We start from the raw sequence: 21160 nt of genomic DNA, 5'->3' as shown, positions 1-21160 counted from the left end.
TATAACACATGACATACAAAATATGTGTTAAGAGACTATTTATGTTATAGGTGAGGCTTCCAATCAACAGGAGGCTATTAAGTTTTTGGGGAGTAAAAGTTATTTGTGAAATTTTTGTGAGTGCAGGAGTTGATTCCAGCTAGCAAATACCTGGAATATAGTACATGCTGAAATGACTGAAAGAGGAAATTATTACACAACAAGGGAAAAAAAACCCAAAACATACAGACAAAAGAAAGCATACATGAAAAGTGGGCCAAAAAGACAAATTTCGCAGCCAAACCAAAAAACATAAAACAAAAACAAAAAACACAACTTAGCATTCATGCTCTTTAAACTGATCAAGAATTTCTCACTACGCACCACAAAAAGAGGTAATGGAAAATAAGGAACACCCTCAATTACACCACTGGATACACTGTTAAGATTCTAAGAGCTATTTATTTCTTAATATAAGCCAATGATATCTCTCTAAAAAGCTATTAAGTAATGGCAAATTCTAAGGAAGGATTCAAATTTTCATAGAAATCATAAAGTGTATTGCTATAGTTTCAAAAACAAACCAAGAAAATGCATTATCAGGTGAAAAACCTACTAGTACGCAGTAACTTTCAGTTTAAATGCCCATAACTTCTAAGCAATCAACAAAATAAACATGGTATTAATAACAACTACCAGGAGATCACATCACAATTACAAAATGAAATGGAATAAGACTGACAATCAGTTTTACCTAAACAACTTTAACAGTAAATTCAAACAAAACATAAATTTTAGCGAGTCAATTTATCTACTTTTCAATTTATTATTTTAAATTAAAGTTTATTGGGGTAAAAATTGTTAGTACAGTTACATAGATTGCAGGTGTACAATTCTGTAATATATCATCTATATATCACTTGTGTGTTCACCACCCAGAGTCAGTTCTCTTTTCATCACCATCAATTGGATCCCCTTTATTTTCCTCTACCAACACCCTCCCCCCTTACCCTTTGGCAACCATTCAACTATTGTCTGTGTATTAGAGTTTTCCTTTTCTCATTTGTTTGTCTTGTTCTTTTGTTGTCTTCAGTTTTCTACACCAATATCAGTAAAATCATATGGTTCTCGATTTTTTCTGTCTGACTTATTTCGCTCAGCATATTAATCTCAATATCCATCCATGTTGTTGCAAATGATACTATTTCATCTCATTTTTATGGCAGAATAGTATTCCATTGTGTATATATACCACAACTTCTTTATCCAATCATCTATCGAAGGATACTTTGGTTGTTTCCATGTCTTGGCTACTGTAAATAAAGCTGCAATGACCATTGGCGCACATATATCTTTACGGATAAATGTTTTTAGATTTTTTGAGTAGATACCCAGGAAAGGAATTGCTGAGTCATATGGTAATTCTTTCTTAAATTTTTGAGGAACCTCCACACTGCCTTCCATAACGGCTGCACCAGTGTGCACCACCAACAGTGTATGAGGGTTCCTTTTTCTCCACAGCCTCTCCAACACTTGTTACTATTAGTCTTGTTGATGATAGCCATTCTAACTGGTGTGGAGTGATACCTCATTGTGGTTTTTATTTGCATTTCTCTGATGATTAGAGATGTTGAACAATTCTCCATATAGTCTATTGGGCATTTGTATGTCTTCTTTGGAGAAACATCTATTCAGGTCCTCTGCCCATTTTTTTCCTTTTTTTAAATTTATTGGGGTGACAACTGTTAGTAAAATTACACAGATTTCAGGTGTACAATTCTGTATTACATCATCTATAAATCCCATTGTGTGTTCACCACCCACAGTTCTCCTTCCATCACCATATATTTGATCCTCATTACCCTCATCTCCCACCCCCCACCTCTGTCCATTTTTTAATTGGATTGTTTGCTTTTTTGCTATTATTGAGTTGTATGAGGTCCTTACAGTGTTTCCCCAAAAATAAGAACTTGCTGGACCATCAGCTCTAATACGTCTTTGGGAGCAAAAATTAATGTTTAAAAATTATGTTAAAATAAGACCGGGTCTTATATAAGACCAGATGGTATATAATATAATATGCCAGACCTTATATTAATTTTTGCGCCAAAACACATTAGAGCTGATGGTCCAGCTGGGTCTTATTTTCAGGGAAACACGGTATATATTTTGGATATTAGCCCCTTATCGGGCGCGTTGTTCACAAAAGTCTTCTCCCATTTGGCTGGTCGCCTCCTTATTGTGTCGATGGTTTCTTTTGCCATGCAGAAGCTTTTTAGTTTTTTTTAGCTTTTATTTCAGCTTTTACAAACTTCCCTTGCCTTTAAGGTCAAATTCATAAAATGTTTTTTGAACCAGAGGTCCATAAGTTTAGTACCTATGTTTTCTTATATGCAGTTTATTGTTTCAGGTCTTATGTTTAGGTCTCTCATCCATTTTGAGTTAATTTTGCTACACGGTGACAGACAGGAGTCTAATTTCATTCCTTTACACCTGGCTTTCCAATTCTCCCCGTACTATTTATTGAAGGTTATCTTTTCTACATTGTATGTTTCTGTCTTCTTTGTCGAAAATTATCTGTCTGTATTTATGTGGGTTAAGTTCTGGTTTCTCAATTCTATTCCAATGGTCTGTGTGTCTGTTTTTCTGCCAATACCATACTGTTTTGAATATTGTTGCCCTGTAGTTCGAGCTGAAGTCAGGGAGTGTGTGACATCCAGGACTGCTCCTTTTTCTTAGGATTGCTTTGGCTATTCGAGGTCCTTTGTGGTTCCATACAAATCTGACAATTTTTTGTTCAATTTCTTTAAAAAATGCCACTGGGACTGTAATGGGGGTTGCATTAAATCTGTATATTGCTTTGGGTAATATGGCCATTTTAACTATGGATTCTTCCAATCGATGAACATGCAATGTCTTTCCATTTCTTTGTTTCTTCTTCAATTTCTTTTAAAAATGTCTGCTACTTTTCAGTATACAAGTCTTTCACATCCTGGGTTAAGTTCATTTCTAGGTATTTTATTCTTTTTGTTGCAATTGCAAAAAAAAATGTTTTCTTATTTCTTTTTCTGAGATTTCATTGTTAGTGTATAAGAACGCAATGGACTTTTGTACATTGATTTTGCAGCCGGCAATTTTACTGTCTTCGTTTATTGTTTATCACTTTTTGGTGGAGTCTTTAGGGTTTTCTATATATAGCATCATGTCATCTGCAAACAGTGACAATATAACTTCATTTCCAATTTGGATGCCTTTTATTTCCTTCTCTTGCCTAATTGCTCTGGTTAGGATTTCCAATACTATGGTGAAAAGCACAGGTAATAAAGTGTCGTGTTCCTGAACATAGAGCAAAGGGCTTCAGTTTTTAACCATTAATTAGGATAGTAGCTGAATGCTTGTCATATACGGGATTTAATATGTTTACGTATTTTCCTTCTATGCACATTTTATTAAGTGTTTTATTCATAAACTGATGTTGTCTCTTGTCAAATACTTCTTCTGCATTTATTGATACAATCATATGATTTTTGTCCTTTATTTTGTTTATGTGGTGTGTGTATCACATTAATCAACTGCGAATATTAAACCATTCTTGTGTCCCTGGGATGAACCCCACTTGGCTATGATGTATAATCTTTTTAAGGCATCATTGCATTCTATTTGCTAGAATTTTGGTTAGGATTTTTGCACCTGTATACATCAGAGATATTGGTCAGTAATGTTCTTCTTTTTTTCTGTTATCTTCAGCAGGTTTTGGTATCTGGGTGATGTTGGCCTCATAAAATGAGTTAGGAAGTATTGCCACATCTTCAATTTTTTGAAAGAATTTGAGTAGGACAGGTATTAAATCTTCTTTGAATGTTTGGTAAAATTCACTAGTGAAGCCATCTGGTCCCGGACTTTTGCTTTTGGGAAGGTTTCAGATGACTGATTCAATTTCCTTACTGTTGATTGGTCTATTTAGATTTTCTAATTCTTTGTGATTCAGCCTAGGAAGGCTATCTGTTTCTAAGAACATGTCTATTTCTTCTAGGTTATTGAATTTGGGCATATAATCCTTCATAGTATTCTATGATCCCTTGTATTTCTGTGGCATCCGTGGTAACTTCCCCTCTTTCATTTCTGATTTTATTTACGTATGTGTCTTCTCTTTTTATACTAGTGAGTAGCCAAGGGTTTGTCAATTTTATTAATCTTTTCAAAGAACCAATTCTTTGTTGCATTAGTTTTTTCTGTTGTCTTTTTGTTCTCTTTTTCCTTTAGTTCTGCTCTAATTTTTATTATTTCCTTCCTTCCTTCTGCTGACTTTCGGTTTCATTTATTCTTTTTCTCCTTCTTTTAGGTGTACTGTGATTTTATTTATCTGGAATTTTTCTTCTTTCTTGAGATAGGCCTGCAATGATATAAATTTCCCTCTTAAAAATGCTTTCGCTGCATTCCCAAAATGATGGTAGGATGTATTTTCACTGTCATTTGTTTCTATGTATCTTTTGATCTCTCCTCTTATTTCTACTTTGACCCAGTCGTTCGTTTAAAAGTATGTTGTTTAATCTCCACACATTTATGGTTTCTCCTGCTTTGTTTTTGCAGTTGACATACAATTTTAAAGCCTTGTGATAAGAGAATATGCTTGGGATGATTTCAATCTTCTTAAATTTGCTAAGGCTAGTTTTGTATCCCAAAATATGGTCTATCCTTGAGAATGTTACATGTACACTAGAAAAGAATGTGTAGTCTGATGTTCTAGGATGAAATGCTCTATAAATGTCAATATGTCCATTTCATCTAATGTGTCATTTAGGGCTATTTATTTTCTGTTAGGATGATCTATTCATAGCTGTCAATGATGTATTTAAGTCCCCTAGTATAATTGTGTTTTGGTCAATTTCTCCCTTTAGTTTTGTTAGCAGTTGCTTTGTATATTTGTGTACTTCCTGATTGGGGACATAAATAATAATGACTGTTATGTCTGCTTGTTGTATAGTTCCCTTTACCATTATGAAATGTTCATCTTTGTCTCTCGCTACTTTTTTTATCCTGAAGTCTGTTTCATCTGATATCAGTATGACGACACCTGATTTTCTCTGAATACCATTTGCTTGGAATGTCTGTTTCCACCCTTTCACTTTGAGTCTATGTTTGTCCTGTACCTGAGATGTGTCTCTTGGAAGCAGCATATGGTTGGATATAGTTTTGTGATCCAATCTGTTGATCTGTGCCTTTTTATTGGGGAGTTCAATCCATTTACATTTAGAGTGAATATTGATATATGAGCATTTCCTATCACCGTATGTAGGATGGTGCCTCCATTGTTTCTTTTCCTTTTTGTTGCTGTCTATTATTTCAGTGTGCTGGTAGTCTATTATTTTTCCCTCTATTTCTTCTTTTTTTATGTCATATATCCCAGTTCTGGATTTTTTTAGTGGTTTCCATTAAGTTTATGTAAAAGAAAGTTTCACATGTGGAGTATTCCATTTTTCTTTAGTATGCTTACTTTCTCCATTCCCTGGGCTGGTTCAGAACTTTACACTCTCCCCTTTTATGTTTTGTTGTCACAAATTATTCCTATTTATGCTGAGTTGATTTCTGCGCTGTTGTAGCAAGATGTCTTTTTCCTCTTTTTTTAAGAGTTTTTTCTTTTTCCCCCTCTTTACCCTATAAGCTGTGTTTAAATGTATTATCTCCGATTAGGTATAGGGGTAGCCATTTCCTGCCTTTGTTTGTTTGTAATACTACTCATGGTTTTCTTTTGGTTTTTTGTTTTAGGTTGAACAGCCTCCTTCAATATTTCTTGCAGTGCAGGTCGTATGTTAGAAAATTCCCTCAGCTTCTGTATGTCTGGAAAGGTCTTTATTCCTCCTTCATAACTAAAGGATACCTTTGCTAGTATCCTTGGCTCATAGTTTCTTTCTTTCATATTATTCTTGGCTCATAATTTCTCTTTCGATAGTTTGAATATTTGATTCCACTCTCTCCTGGCTGTAGAGTTTCTGCTGAAAAATCTGATGATAATCTAATGAGCTTTCCTTTGTAGGTTACCGTTTTCTCTTCCCTGGCTGCCTTGAAGATTCTTTCTTTGTCCTTAATTGTTGACAGCTTCAGTACAGTGTGCCTTGGAGAAGGCCTGGTGGGACTGAGGTAATTAGGTGTTCTATTTGCTTCTTGGATTTGGGGATCCAGTTCTTTCTACAAGTTTGGGAAATTCCCGTCGACTATTTGAATATACTGTGTTCCTTTCTCCCTTTCTTCTCCTTCTGGTATGCCCATTATTCTTATGTTGCTCTTTCTGATGGACTCAGAAAGTCCTTGTGGATTTCTTTGAACTCTCAAGTCTCTCTCTTCTTCCATCTGTGTCATTTCCAGATTTCTATCTTCGATGTCACCGATTCTTTCTCCATCTGGTCAACTCTATTACCTAAGTTGGCTATTTCATTCTTCATTTCTTTTATTGAGTTCTTAATCTCCAGAAATTCTATTTGGTTCTGTTTTAAAATTTCAATCTCTTTGGTAAAATGTTCATTTTTTTTGTTCTTTGATTGTGTTTCTGAGTTCATTAAACTGTCTGTGTTTTCTTGCATCTTGTTGAGTTTTTTCTTGCATCTTGTTGAGTCTTGTTGAGTTTTCTCAGAACTGCAATCTTGAATTCTCTGACATTTAAGTCACATATTTCCACATCTTTAAATTCATTTTCTGTAGACTTTTCATTTTCTTTCTGAGCTGTCTTGTAACCTTGGTTATTCACGGCAATTAATGAAGTATTATTTTTCTTCCTAGGCATCTACAGGAGTGCGTTCTGCAACAGGTTGATAAGAAGGTCTTTTTTTTTGTTTTCCTGTAGATGTTGGTAGAAATTTTTATTTTCTGTTGGACTACAGCCTTTTATTCACTTTCACGCTGTAGTTATATTTCCTCTGCATTGTTCCAGCTTCTCACACAATGAGGAGTTTTCATGGATGGCGGGCTTCTCCTCTGTGAACAGGTTGCCTGGGTTATAGGGAACCGCTTCTGTTGGGGGATGTGGAGAGCTTCTGAAGTTCCAAAGGTTCCTGCACCAGTTTTCGAGCCTGTGTGTTTCAGCAGCTTTGTTTACCCCTACAGGGATCCACCTAGATATGCGTGTGTGGGGGTAAAGGGGTATGAGAGGTGGTTGCGAGCAATGGCGGCGACCACCAGCACAGCTAGTCCTGCACCCAAGGCTCCCTCCCTTTGCCAGAACTATTTGGGCTGTGAGACTGTGGCTGTGGGGCCAGTTGTCAGAACTGAAAATATCCTGTTCTTTTTATCTGACACTGCTACCTTTTCACTTCTAGCACTGGGAGGGTTGGGGTGGGGAGAGCTCTGGTGGTTGGGGAGGGGACACTTAGGCTCCGCACCTATGAGTTCCGTCCTCTGCTCAGCAGTGAGGGCTTAAACTGCAGTTTTCACCCTTCTTCCCTCAGTCTTTGCTGTTGTTAACGTTGGCTTCAACCGTGTTATATGCTGATCCTTCAGGTGGGACTGTTGGCCATAAGCAGAGCACCAGTAGTCCAAATTCTTCCGTCTCCCATGACTACGGTAGTTCTGGAATGCAGGGTACTCAGAGCTCAGAGCTCCTCTACGCTGCTGCGCACACAGGGCCTGCATCTTTGCACTTCCCCTTTTCCTTCTTCCCCCCGCTTGGCATTTGCCCTCCTTTAGATTATTTCACTTGTGCTTCTCTTAGTCTTGTCTGTCTGCTCTGCAGGGAGTCCTTTGTGGATTTGTAGTTGTTCAACATGTTGTAAATTTCAAGAGGCTCACCTCACGTTGCCATTTTTATGAGGTTATTTCCAACAATTACTTTCAATATGTGAGTCAATTTATATATAATACTGTAGTCACAGAGGATAGCTTGGTGCTAATTACCCAGGTATCGTAAAACCCTCTAAACATTTTAATAATACTGTAGTTAATCACATAAAAAAAATTAACCCAGAAAAAAGAAGAGAGTAAAAGCTTAGCAAATATGAAAAGTCAAATACAAGTTGATACTTCAAATTACCTTGCTTCAAGAACTGGCTGAATATCATTTATTAGTTGACTAGTATGACCAAATTCATCCTGAAACTCCAGAGGGATATTGAACGGAACTCCAACACGAAAAGGGGGATCCAGGAGACCAAACGAGAATTTCTCTGGCTTACCCTCTTTAAAGAAAGGTAAAAATGGAAAGAAAATTCATTTGTCAGAAAATTCACTGTAGGTCAGAAATAGATTCATTTATATATGGAAAATTAGACTATCATAAATCAGGTGGCAGTTTAAATCTACACAAAATTACATAAATTATATCAATAATCAACCTGGGAAAGTAATAAAGTTAGACTTTATCTCACAATATACATAAAAGTAAAATTCTAGAAGTAGAGATTATTAGAATAAACAATATTCTTATAAGCTTACATAGGTAAAACTGAGACAAAACATTATTAAACACATAATATGTATAAAATTATTTATTTGATAAAGTTTAAAATATCTTATTAGATACAATAAACAAAGTTAAAAGAGAAGTTCTACATGAGAAAACATTTGTCACACATGCAACAAAGAATTAAAATCCAGAATATAGAAAGCCTCCTATAAACCAACTGTTCTCAAAGTGCGGTCTGTATTCTAATAGGTTCAGTCATCCCTGGGAAATTATTAGATATTCACATTCTAGGGCTCCCCTTAAATCCCGAGTCAGAAAGCCTGGGCTTGATGCCCAGCAACGTTTTAATAAACCCTCCAGGTGATTCAGAAATAAGCTTAAATTTGAGAACCACAGCTTTAACTATTGAAATGGACACAGCAAATGAACAGGCTTTCACAGATGACATAAAATGTCCAATACAGCCTAGAAGAGGTGCATAACCTAATAATTAAAGGAATAATTTAACTGCCAAGTGGGTTACATACATATACAGGTTGCCAGGAATGACCACAGGGAAACTGGAACTATCATAGTTTTGTTGGAGAGGGTACAATCGTACAACCTTTTGGGAAGTCATTTTGACAGCAAATATATTTAAAATGTTATTAAATATATTTAACATATTTAATAATATATTTAAAAGCACATACACTTCAGCTTGGCAATTCTATTTGTTGGTATACACCCTATAGAAATTCTAGTATCTATACAAAGAGCAGCATAATTTAGTCCCATATACCAATATAGCTTGTAACAGCCAAAACATTGGAAAACAACTGAAATGTTCATCACAGAGAATTGCTTAAACCACCACGTCCATACTATGGCATGTGTTCCACAGTTGTTAAAAGAATATGGAAGGTTTATATGTACAAAAAAGAAAGATCTCCATGGCAGCACTTCCTATTAAAAAAAGCAAAATTATCAGACACGTAGATCAGCCCTCTCCAAAACCCCCCAATGACACCACAGAGATTTTTTTTTTTAAAAGAGGCCAAAACCTACAAAGCAATGAAGGAAAAGACAAATAGTAACAGAATTTGAAAGCTGGAGAACATATAGACAAGTATAACCAACATAGCAGAAGGACTCAAGAACCTCAAATCCTCAATCATCAACAAAGCAGGCAGTGAATCCATCTAATTCACTCTGTAGAACACCCACAAGTCTCAGGAATGGCTGTATCAAATTGGAGTAAAAAATGAAAATTAAAAAAAAAAAAAGTCTATTGAAGCCTGTTTAAGAAAACAGTTCCACAGAGTCCTATCCTCAATATATAGGGCCAGTGAACTGCCTTCCTCAGCCAGAGCAATAAATGGAAGGTTTATTCTCTGGGGAAGGTAAAAAGTAGGTAGGTCTACAGAGTGAGGGACACAGCACTACTAAAATTGTCATAGTTTATTGAAAATAGAAAAATCAAGCTCAAGATTATATACGAAATATGAGACTCTCAACAGTCTTCCCAAGATTGGCTCCCAAAATGTTGGAAGTCAGGTGTTTACCCTCCTAGCAGGACACTGGTGAATCTGAACCGACCCAGAGGGAAAAAACAAAACAAAAAACAACCTAACAATTTCCACATATGAAATAAAACCTTTCAAATGCCCTATTCTTACATGTGAGCAAATCATAAGTCAGGTAAGAGAGCACCTAATATAAAAGACCCAGAAAAACCTCAAAATAAATACATAATACATACAATAACATGGAGGAAACAGACTATAAATAAAGTTTAAAAGCTTCAAGAAAAACTACCACTCAGAAACTTCACCAACATTACCTGGAGTAAGATTTTTACTGATATATCCCCTCACGCAAGGGAAATAAGAGATAAAATAAACATGTGGGATTACATCAAACTAAAAAAGTTTTTTCACAGCAAAGGAAACCATCAATAAAACAAAAAGAAGATATTTGCCAATGATATATCTGATAAGGTGTTAATACCACAAATTTATAAAAAACTCAACTCAACTCCAAAAAAACAAACAACTCAATTAAAAAATGGGCAGAGGACATGAAGAGACATTTTTCTAAAAAGGACATAGAGATGGCAAACAGACATATGAAAAAATGCTCAACCTCACTAACTATCAGAGAAATGCAAATAAAAACCACAATGAGATACCACCTCACCCAGTCAAAATGGCTATCATCAATAAATCAACAACAAGTGCTGGCGAAGATGTGGAGAAAAGGGAACCCTTGTGCACTGTTGGTGGGATTGCAGATTGTTGCAGCCACTATGGAAAACAGTATGGAGGTATCTCAAAAATCTGAAAATGGAACTACCTTATGATCCAGCAATTCCACTCCTAGGTATCTATCCCGAGAAATCCAAAACTCTAATTCAAAAAAATGTATGCACTCCTATGTTTATTGCAGCACTATACACAATAGCCAAGACATGGAAACAACCGAAATGCTTCCCGGTAGATGACTGGATTAAAAAACTGTGGTACATTTACACAATGGAGTATTATGCAGCCATAAAAAAGAAAGAAATCTTACCATTTGCAACAACATGGATGGACCTAGAGAACATTATGTTAAATGAAATAAATCAGACAGAGAAAGACAAATACTATATGATCTCACTTATATGTGGAATCTAAAGAAAAGAATAAGTGAATGAACTAATCAGAAACAGTTTTGCAGACATAGAGGAAAAACTGAGGGTTGCTAGATGGGAGAGGGGGTGGGGATAAAGGGGATGGTGAGAGGATTAGAAAACAGTCAGTAATCACAAGATGGCCACGGGGTTTTGAAAATTAATTTGGGGAATGTAATCAATAATGTAAAGATTTTGTAGGGTATCCTATGGACACTTGTCTCATTAGGGAGACCACCTCAGGGATGATGTAGATGCCTGATCACTGCACTGTACACCTGAAGCTGAAGCTGAACAATAATGAATGTAAACTACAAGTTTATATACATATTATATACATGTATATTATATATATATATATATATATATATGAGTGTATGTATATGTATATACTTACAAGAAGTGGAGTACAGCATTAGGAATAGAGACAGTGGAAACGTAATGGCTGTGTGCGATGTCAGAGGGATAGTGGATGGGGGAGGGGTTTTATACAGTGTGAGGGATATAAATGATAAAAGTCTAAGTATTGCTTTGTTGTGTGCACCTGAAACTAATAAAAAAAAAGAAAAACTACCATTTATGAATAGGCTCAGAGAATTAATAAAGATACTGAATCCACGAAGTAGGAGGAAAATACACTGAAAGGAATGAACCAGAGAATAAGAAATGTATTTTAGAAACGAAAAAATGATAGCAGAAAGGACAAACTCAATAGAAAACATAAAATATCATGTTAAGAGAATCTCCCAAAAAGTAGAAAATTAAGAGCAAGAAATGGAAACTACAAAAAAGAGTATTAGTACATCAGTGAAGAGGTCCAACATCGTAACAGCAGATGTTGTAGAAAGATGAACAGAGTACAAAATCAGTAATTCAATGAAAATTCCTAGAATTTAAAATGATAGAAACTGGGACAAAAAAACAAAACAGTTTCTCTAAACATCTGGGGGTTGGAGCAGAGGGCAGACTAGGAGACAAAAACAGAGGGAGTCATCAGCAAAGGTCAGGAATCAAAATAACTTTACATTTTACCAGCAATAAGACAAGCTAGAAAACAATCAAGATTTCAAAATTTAGAAGGATATAACTTTGATAAAGAATTACAAAGTAATTTTAAGATCAAGAGGGTTACATAATTTGTTCAACATCTTTCACTAAATTATCTATCTATTCCTCCTCGATTTAAAATGCCATCTTTAAGCATATAGTTATAAATTAGTATTTTGCTTACCTTTAACAGAAAATTTAATTGCTTTAGAGGGTAAAGGTCTTCCAGCATAAGTGTCCGCATTACTTTCATTCAACACAACTTGTAATTTCAATGTATAATTCCCCAACTTTTGAATATTTTCTGGAAAAATTAGGAAGGAATTATAAATCAAGTCAACATAATACTGATATAATTTTAACATTCAGAATAACTCACCCATTTTTTTAAACCAGTAAGGCCATTTTCCTCCATGTTGACTAATATGTGAAATGATTTCTTTATTTCCACTTGAAGCTTAGTAAAAGAAAAAAAGAAGTTTTTACACCTTGTGAAACTGAATACAGAACATGAATACGAAATGTTACAATGGCATCAAATATGTCCTTTTGTTGTACATTTTTAAAAATTGTTTTGAAACTTCAGAAGATATCAACATATCCTATGCAACTGAATAGCATAATAAAAATTTTATCATTGACCTCACTAAAATTCCTTTATTTGAATTCCTAAAAATGTATGAGTAAATAAGCTTAAGTAGTACAAACAAAAGAATATAGATATGTTTTTGATATTAAAAATCACTTTCCTTAAAAATTTTCTTCAACAGTAAAAGAGCATATTTTATTAATATAACGTAATCTCTAAGATCTCGTAATCTGTTAAGGAAAAAAAAGCAAGGAGTACAAACATATATATTTATATAAAAAAATATGCTACCTTTTTTTGTAAATAATGGAAAGAAACATGAATATATTTGTTCTTCCTTAGCATTATAACAGCAAAAACAAGAAATATAAGCCAAAAACAAATTAAGCGGTAAAAAAAAAAAAAAAAAAAAAAAAAAGAGTAAAGGGATAATATAACTTCTCTGAAATATTCCTAATTATTTTTGATTTTGGAATTATGTTAATGACTTAAATATTAAAAAAACAGAATTAATCTGCACCAACCCCTCAGTTTGTTGTGAAAATTATATATGTGATGCCATTTAAATAAAATTTGAAAAATGAAGAAAAAAAAACAGAATTAAAACAAAGCAATTCATAAACAAAACCAAAATGATTCTCAGAGGTGATAAGACCACATAGAAAAGAGAAAATAATTTCAAATAACTTTAGAATAATTTTTACCATTTATAGAGACAGAGGTGCAAAAAAGTCAGATTTAATTCAGCAGTCTTATTAGTAGTAATTACATTAGCATTATTATTTTGAAACTATTTAAATGTATTGCAGGGGATTTCTGGTTAAGATGGCAGAATAGGAAAACACAGTGCGCAATTGCCTCCTTTCACGACCACAACAAAATTACAACTAAACTACAGAACAACCATCATTGAGAATCGCCTAAAAATCTACCCGAACAGAGGTCTTACATTTAAGGGCATACAGAAGCCACCCTGAAACTGACAAAAAGTGCAGAGACACAGAACGGACTGGTTCCACATCTGTGTGTGACCATTAACAATTGGGAGGGAAATCTCAGCTGTGGAGGTTGCCCGTTGAGGAGTGAGGGGTCCCAGTCCTACACCAAGCTCTCCAGTCCCGGGTTCAACTGCTGGGAAGAGAAGTCCCCACAACTTCAGGAAGTAAAAACCAGTGGAGATAGTGGTTGAGCGAGACAGAGTGGGGCTGGAGTCTTTACGTGGGCTTAAAGGGCCCACGTAAGGACTTACTAGCTGACAATCTCAATTGCTCTCAGCTCCAGCGCTGGGGCAGCAGTTCGAAAGGTGCCACGGATATACAGGGAGGAACTGATAGCCTGGCTCCAGGACGAGGCCTGGAGGAGCAGTTTTCTCCCAGACAGAAGTTCTGGCAGAATTCATTGTTCCATTGTTGAGCCCTCCCCTGTCCCAAGATGCAGACACAGGCAGCTACCACATCTGAGTCCCCATCAACCTAGTTAACACACTCTTCACCCCCACCCTGGCTGATTTCCCTTATTCACAATAGCTGAAACATGGAAGGAACCCAGGTGTCCATCAATAGATGAATGGACAGACAAAATGTGATATATAAATACAATGGAATATTATTTAACCCTAAAAAGGAAATTCTGACGCATGCTACAACATGGATGGCATTTGAAGACATTATGCTAAGTAAAATAAGCTAGACACAAAGAACAAATATTGTATGATTCCCCTTAGATAACTAAAACAGTGAAATTCACAGAGCCAGAAAGTAGAACAGGGGATGAGGGCAGGGAGTAATGGGAAGTTACTGCAGAGTTTCAGGCTGGGATAAAGAAATAGTTCTGGAGATAGATTGTGGTAATAATTGTACAACAATATGAATGAACTTAATGCCACTACACTGTACACTTAAAAATGGTTAAGTGTATATTATACATACTTATATAATTTACCACAACAAAATTTACCACAAACAAAAATGTATTTTTTAAATTAAAAAATATAGTTTTTGTTTTGTTTTGTTTTGTAATAATAGGGGGGCAGGAGGGTCAGATTCACAGAAAGACTGAAGGATGCTATACTTCTGGCTTTGAAAATTGTGGAAGGGAACACAAGCCAAGGAATGTGGGTGGCTTATAAAGGTGGAAAAGGCCAAGGCTGCCGAAGAGCCTTCAGAAGGAATATAATCCTGCTGATACTTTGATTTTAGCCCAGTGAAACCCATCTGGGACATATGACTTAGAGAACTTTAAGATAATAAATGTATGCTGTTTCACACCACCAAAAATAAAGTAAGTGAGAGAGAGAGAGAGAGTTGGGGAAAAATATAGTATAGGGTGTCAGAGGCCAAACAAGAGTATTTCAGTAAAATGGGTTAGTCAAACTGTTCACTGCTGCTGATAGCCCAAATAAGAAATTTATACAATAAAAGTATACACTATCACTGACTGGTTTTTAACTGTTGGAAATAAAAACACACTGAATAAAATACTGTATCTTCAAAATTCATGAACCAGACACACAAGTATATAGTGGTAGAACAGATTACTTAAAGTATAAAGTGAAAATATTTTCAGGCAGTCAAGACAAAAACAATGGACAAAAAAATTAAACAAGGTGATTCAACTTAGGGAAATGCAAGATGAGCAATAGCACCTAGTTCTTTCCTCTTAACAGTGGGTCAGGCTTATTAGTATGAGAGCCAAGTACTTTTGGCGCACAAGTTCAGTGCCACAGTATCTTCTACTTAGAAGGGATCATAAAGATTATCTAAATTCCTATCCAGTACAAATTCCTATTCATACATACACATTTTTATTTTAGCCCCCAGTTACCTACATGGGAAAATTCAGAATAAAGTGTTTTAAAAAAATTCAGGGGGGCAGCTGGTTGGCTCAGTTGGTTAGAGCGCAGTGCTCATAACACCAAGGTCACGGGTTCAATTTCCACATGGTCAGTGAGCTGCACCCTCCACAACCACACTGAAAACAACGATTTAACTTGGAGCTGATGGGTCCTGAAAAAACACTATTGCCCAATAAAATAAAATACAATTAATAAAAACAAAAAAACCTCAGAAAATTATCAATTAAAAAAACATGAATTATTCATACACATTTGAAATTCCTAACTTTAATCAAATCCAACATGTCTATCAGATTGCTAGGTTATCAATAATTGTATGAAGATATTAAATTTGTATTACACATTTAAGACCAATATTAAAGATCCACATAAGTTTGTATACTTACAGTGTAGTATAACTTTGAGCTCAACGAGGAGTTTCTTTGACCCTCCATGACTTGTTCCTGGAAGCTTTTGCATTGCCTCCCCCTTTTTGTTCAGTATTTCAATTCTTAATGCACCTATTAGTCCAAAATGTAAAGTAAGAATGTCTTAGTTACACCCAAAGAATCTGATGAATCTACTAGGTCTTTACAGTGCATTTTAATTTTTCATGGTCTTTTATTTATTGGAAATGTAAGACACAGAAAAATCTTTTTTCAGTATTAAGAAAAAAAACCAAAAACATACCAATGGGGGTTCCAGCAGGCCTAATCTCATTTGGCAATAATTCATCTCCTTCAGGCCAAGTTACTGACAATCTATCAGGGAGCCTATTATGAAACCAGCATATTAATGTTTAATGTTTTAACTATGGTCTTAATTAGAAAAATAGAAGTTACTAGAAACTTTAACATTTATTTCTCATATATTTTTAAGTTAAATCCGAAATTCTATGACTGATAACCTAAAAGTTTTCTCCTCCCTAACCATCACTGTGGCTACCAAAAAAGTCAGGCAAAACTTCTTGGTATTAAGAGTCATGAATTGTCAATTTTTCATGATTTTTTTCCCTACTAGTTTATAGTATAAGTTACCCTTTAGAGATATGATAAACTCAAATAAGAGTAAAAGAATTATCAGTGAGAGTCAGTGAGAATCCAAATAACTGCATCATTAGCTATACAAGAGTGCAAGAGTTTTGCTTTTCTATTTACTTTTATTTCTTTTGTACTAATCTTTACCTCTCAGCAATTTTCTTCTATTAATAGTTATAGGAAAAAGTTTGTTTTTTAATATACCTTAATCACAGTACATGTAACAGTAACACTTTAGATATAAAATTTCCTCCTTTTTCTCTAAAACAAATATAGGATTCTGTTTTAATAACTAGAGCTCACAATGTTTTTAATGGTAAGAAGTTTGTCACAATATATACACCTAGACTACAAATGCCCTATTAGAAGAGTATAACAACACACTCAAGAATAGTTAAAAGCACTACAATCCCTCTTGATTTTTCTTATTTTTTATCATGCATCTTGAAACGTGAATTACCTTGCCATTTCATCTTCTACGTATTTTTTTACAGCTTTCTCAGCAACTGTTCTATCCAGCTTTGCAATGGGCACAGTTTTTATTTCATCATACAGTGCTCGAGGTTCCTGAATAAATAAATTCACATCAGCCTTTCAAAGAAAACTATTCAAGTTCAGCTGCAATGAAAAACATTAATTTCTCCCAAAACAACATATTTTGCCCTCATTAAGTACATAAATCATAATAGCTACATTACATTAGACCTCAGTGTTTATTTCCATTTTTCATGTATCCTCCTTAGGCCTAATTAAATATCATTCAAATACTAACAAGAGCACGGACTAGGGATAAAACCCACTTCAGTTTGGGAATCATTCATTTTTGAGATAGAATTCTTGCTCCCATCTTTACTAGTTTGCAGGTCTTGAACGAAATGTATACTTTACAAAATTACTGTGCTAACTAGCAATAACATATGTATGTCTGTTAAGCACTGGGCATACTGATGCTAAGTTCTATAGATTATTAAAGACACCAAATATGAAACATAAAAATTCATGCTAATACTACTTTATCTAATGGAAAAACCAAATTCAAGCAAAATACTGTATCTTTATTTCTACATTTAAACAAAAGTAAGTAGTACTAACAGACTTGCATAAATATTTTTATTACTTTCTGTCTTACCATTGCAATTTGAACTTCTCCTCCTGTAGCATATACTTCTCCATCATGATCACCATAAAGAAAAAATTTTTCTATGCTTCCATAAAAGAGAGGAAGTGTCTTGACTGTCTTGACCTAATATTTAGTTGCAAAAAAAGGCTCTAGTATTAATATTTACTAAGAGAAACAGGTTTAATAATAATAATAATTTCTCAGAACCACTTTATACAAAGGAAAAAACTCAGTATCATTAGAAAAATTAATGGAGAAGCAATCAAATTATAATAAAGTTGTATTAATGAAGTTCTCCACGTATTCCTAACACATCTTTGTAAAGATACAGCAGCTTATGCATGTAAAAATGTCATAGCTATGCATGTGTCTAAAACATCCGTAAATTCTTCAAAATCAGTTATTATGAATACCCAAGTACCTCAAACCTTTTACCCCCATGAAATCTTGCTTTCAGTCTATGAACAGTGACTCACAAACTCTGACAAGTTATCATTTCCTTCAAATAAATTAGCTCAAAACTTGCCTATGATGATATTTCTTTACCTTACATGGCTTGAAAAAAATATAAGGGTAATTTCCATCAGTCCAATTCACAAATTCCCAACAAGCACTACAAGAGTTTATACTCAACCTACCTTTCCAGCCTCATTTCTAAACTATTTCTCTACACACACACACACACACACACACAGTTGGTTGCAGGAACTTACCTATGTCTCTGTCTATGCTGAGATTATCCTCTCTGAGAAAGCATTTTTTTACTCAACCACCAGACAGAATTTGAAAAAACTGACTGCTTCCCCCTCCTTGCAACTCTTTACTTGAATTCAAGGATACCATATTCTCCTAGTTTCCTTCTATCGCACTAGCTAATTCCTTTCATTCTCCTTTGTCAGCTAAGTCCTAAAAGTTGGTTGGAAAAGCAAGGCTCTAGCTACACACACAACTTTTAAGTGACTGCATCCAATTCTGAGGCTTTAAATACATGATAATGGCTGGTATTTATGAGGAGAATGTATGCCCTTCTACTTTTGTAATAATCTGTGTAAACCTGAGCCTCTACCTCTTTCAAGGTCCATACAAATGTCATTTCTTGCCCAAAGAATTTCACGATTCACTCTCTTCTCCCCGGCCCATCCGAAGTCAGAAAATTCTCTCCTCTCCTAAACTGCCAAAGCACTACTGGCCCTCTCTTTTCATAGCACTTATCCCCTTCTTACCTCCTAAACTGCGAAAGCACTATTTGCCCTCTCTTTTCATAGCACGTATCCCTTTCTTACTTATTATTTATCTTTAGGTTATCTCTGACTTTAGGCTGTAAAATCCCTAAGAACAAAGCATATCTCCCTAGATCTCTGCATTCTCCACATGCAGTCAATAAGCACAGTAACTTACAAAAGGCAGGTACTCAATAAAAATTTGCTAGAAAGTCATTACCTCATATCATGTTAAAAAAAAAAAGCACAACAAAATATTGGGACTTTCCATTTGAGTAAAGTTTATTGCAAGAAACAGTAAAATGGTTGCTAATTGAGCCTCAGGCAACTAATAAGTTGGTTTTTAAATGCCATGCTAAGTTATATGATTAAAATCAGTTTCACTTTTCCATTTTTTCCTGGCACCTGAGGAGCCAATACATACATTATTTTTGGTTGTTGTTAAATTCTAATACATCTAATTTAGTTTCAAATTATACTAAAAATTGAATCTAAAAACAAGCAAAACCTACCAGCTGTCCTGCTTTGTATGTTTTTCCATCCCATTCTATTGCTGAGTATGTGGCCCAGGGGCCCTGTTTTTTAGAAGGAAGATCAGAACGTGTAATTATTCCTTTAAAAAGTGTAAACTTTATTTGTTTGTCACACTTTTCATGACAGTCCTTCAGCCATAAAGCAAATTCTCTGTCAATTTTCATTCGCTGCTCCTGTAAAATTTTAAAATGTTGTATGAAATACAGTAAACAAATATAACCATTGACACTGGTCATTCATTCCATTTTTCCTTCCACATACCCACTCCAGACCTATTAAAAAACTAAAAGATTTTGCTGGATCTTTCTCCCATACAAATTTACATTTCTAACAAAACCATTATCAAAGAAAGAAAATCCTTGGAACCAAAATCTCAATGGTCAATACCAACATAAAAGCTTTCCTTCCCTGCTTTAAATTCTAGGATACACCAAAAAGTGATGAACAGTGGCAACAAAGAAGTAGAACTAGCTGGCTATGAGAAAGGGGTAAGTGGAAACCTCTTCATGGTGAGTCATGCCCATTCTCAACAGGGCAACAAAAATCTCTTTTTATATATCAAGAACAAATACATACACGTAGTATATAAACATATATATGGTATATCGATGGTATTAGGATGCCAATGGAGAGCAATTAGGAAAAAAAGGTCTGAAAAAGGTTTCTTATGAGGGTGATATTGAAAAAGAGGTTGAGAAACACTACTATGCAAAAAACTTTTTTCCTTTTAATTATGTAATCCACTTATTCAATACAATTAAGTCATAAATAAAAACTGTGTTTTCTAATAACATATAAAAAGAAAATGTTATTGCTTATCATTCTTCACCCGAGAGAGTACAGAGATTTATAGTTAAACATAAGCCGCTATATATTTGTTTAATATCTATTTATAGGAGAATGATAGGGAAGACAATCTCCACACTGCATGCTTTCAGAGAATACAATGCAGTTACATAAGTTCATTTCTTTCTACATACCTTACTCCATAATATACTATTTCCAAATGAAAATGGGGAAAAATTAAAAATGATTTCAGCTAAAGTTTTTACAGCTTGCAGTTACAGGACCAATATCTTAATCATTAAGAAACAAAAAAATTTGACAAAAAGTTATTTGAAAAAGAAATGCATGTACTTGGTAAAGACTCAAAAATGGCATGCAGTTTCAAAGAAAACATCCCCCTAGCTCTATTCCCAGGGACCAATTCCTTTCTGAATCAGCAAGTCACTGTTGTTTCTTTTTTAACTTGACAAAGACATTAAAATTATTAACTAGGACAGGGACAGTCTGTCTACCAAATTTTTACACTGCATTTCAATGTATAACTCTTGTATGAGATGAAATTATTCTAGGCTAAAATGTAAAGAAGTCTCAGGATTCATTATCAACCAAATTACCACATGTACGAATTAAATTCTAGAACTCAGTAATGTGTCAAAGGACAACGTTACAAGTGTGGCAAGATGACAGTTAATACAGGAGAGGAGTATGTGAATAGCCATTATAATATTCTTTTAATTTCTCTGTGTATTTGAAATTTCCCCAAATTAGAAAACACATGTTTTAAAAATACAATGTAACAAAAGAATAAAATTAACCCATTATGAATAACTTTTGCAAAAACCAGATTGTTCAATAAATGCTAGATAATTATTACCAAGTGTATCATATCTAAGTACAAGTAAGACTTTTCTCAGTGGATAATTCTTTAAAAGTATCTTAATCTATGATTCACAATCTTTTATTATAACAG

At 34.6% G+C, this 21160-nt stretch overlaps 1 protein-coding gene across 2 annotated transcripts in view; it reads right to left on the bottom strand.

The window, feature by feature from the left end:
* The window catches only part of SMCHD1 (structural maintenance of chromosomes flexible hinge domain containing 1), a gene marked incomplete at its 3' end in the record, with an annotated part of 146327 nt that overhangs the window by 82231 nt on the left and 42936 nt on the right, over window positions 1–21160 (bottom strand). For both annotated transcript variants that reach the window (XM_081079113.1, XM_081079114.1), the window contains exons 13-20: window positions 19383–19577; window positions 17660–17773; window positions 16991–17097; window positions 16184–16266; window positions 15901–16014; window positions 12451–12528; window positions 12256–12375; window positions 8000–8144 (exon numbers count right to left, since the gene is read on the bottom strand). In XM_081079113.1, coding sequence (XP_080935239.1) covers window positions 8000–8144; window positions 12256–12375; window positions 12451–12528; window positions 15901–16014; window positions 16184–16266; window positions 16991–17097; window positions 17660–17773; window positions 19383–19577 — 956 coding nt within the window. The remainder of the gene's footprint in view (window positions 1–7999; window positions 8145–12255; window positions 12376–12450; window positions 12529–15900; window positions 16015–16183; window positions 16267–16990; window positions 17098–17659; window positions 17774–19382; window positions 19578–21160) is intronic.

Source organism: Rhinolophus hipposideros (assembly GCF_964194185.1).
Source record: "Rhinolophus hipposideros genome assembly, chromosome: 17".
NCBI classification, from domain to species: Eukaryota; Metazoa; Chordata; class Mammalia; order Chiroptera; family Rhinolophidae; genus Rhinolophus; species Rhinolophus hipposideros.
This window is presented reverse-complemented; position numbering and strand designations above follow the sequence as displayed.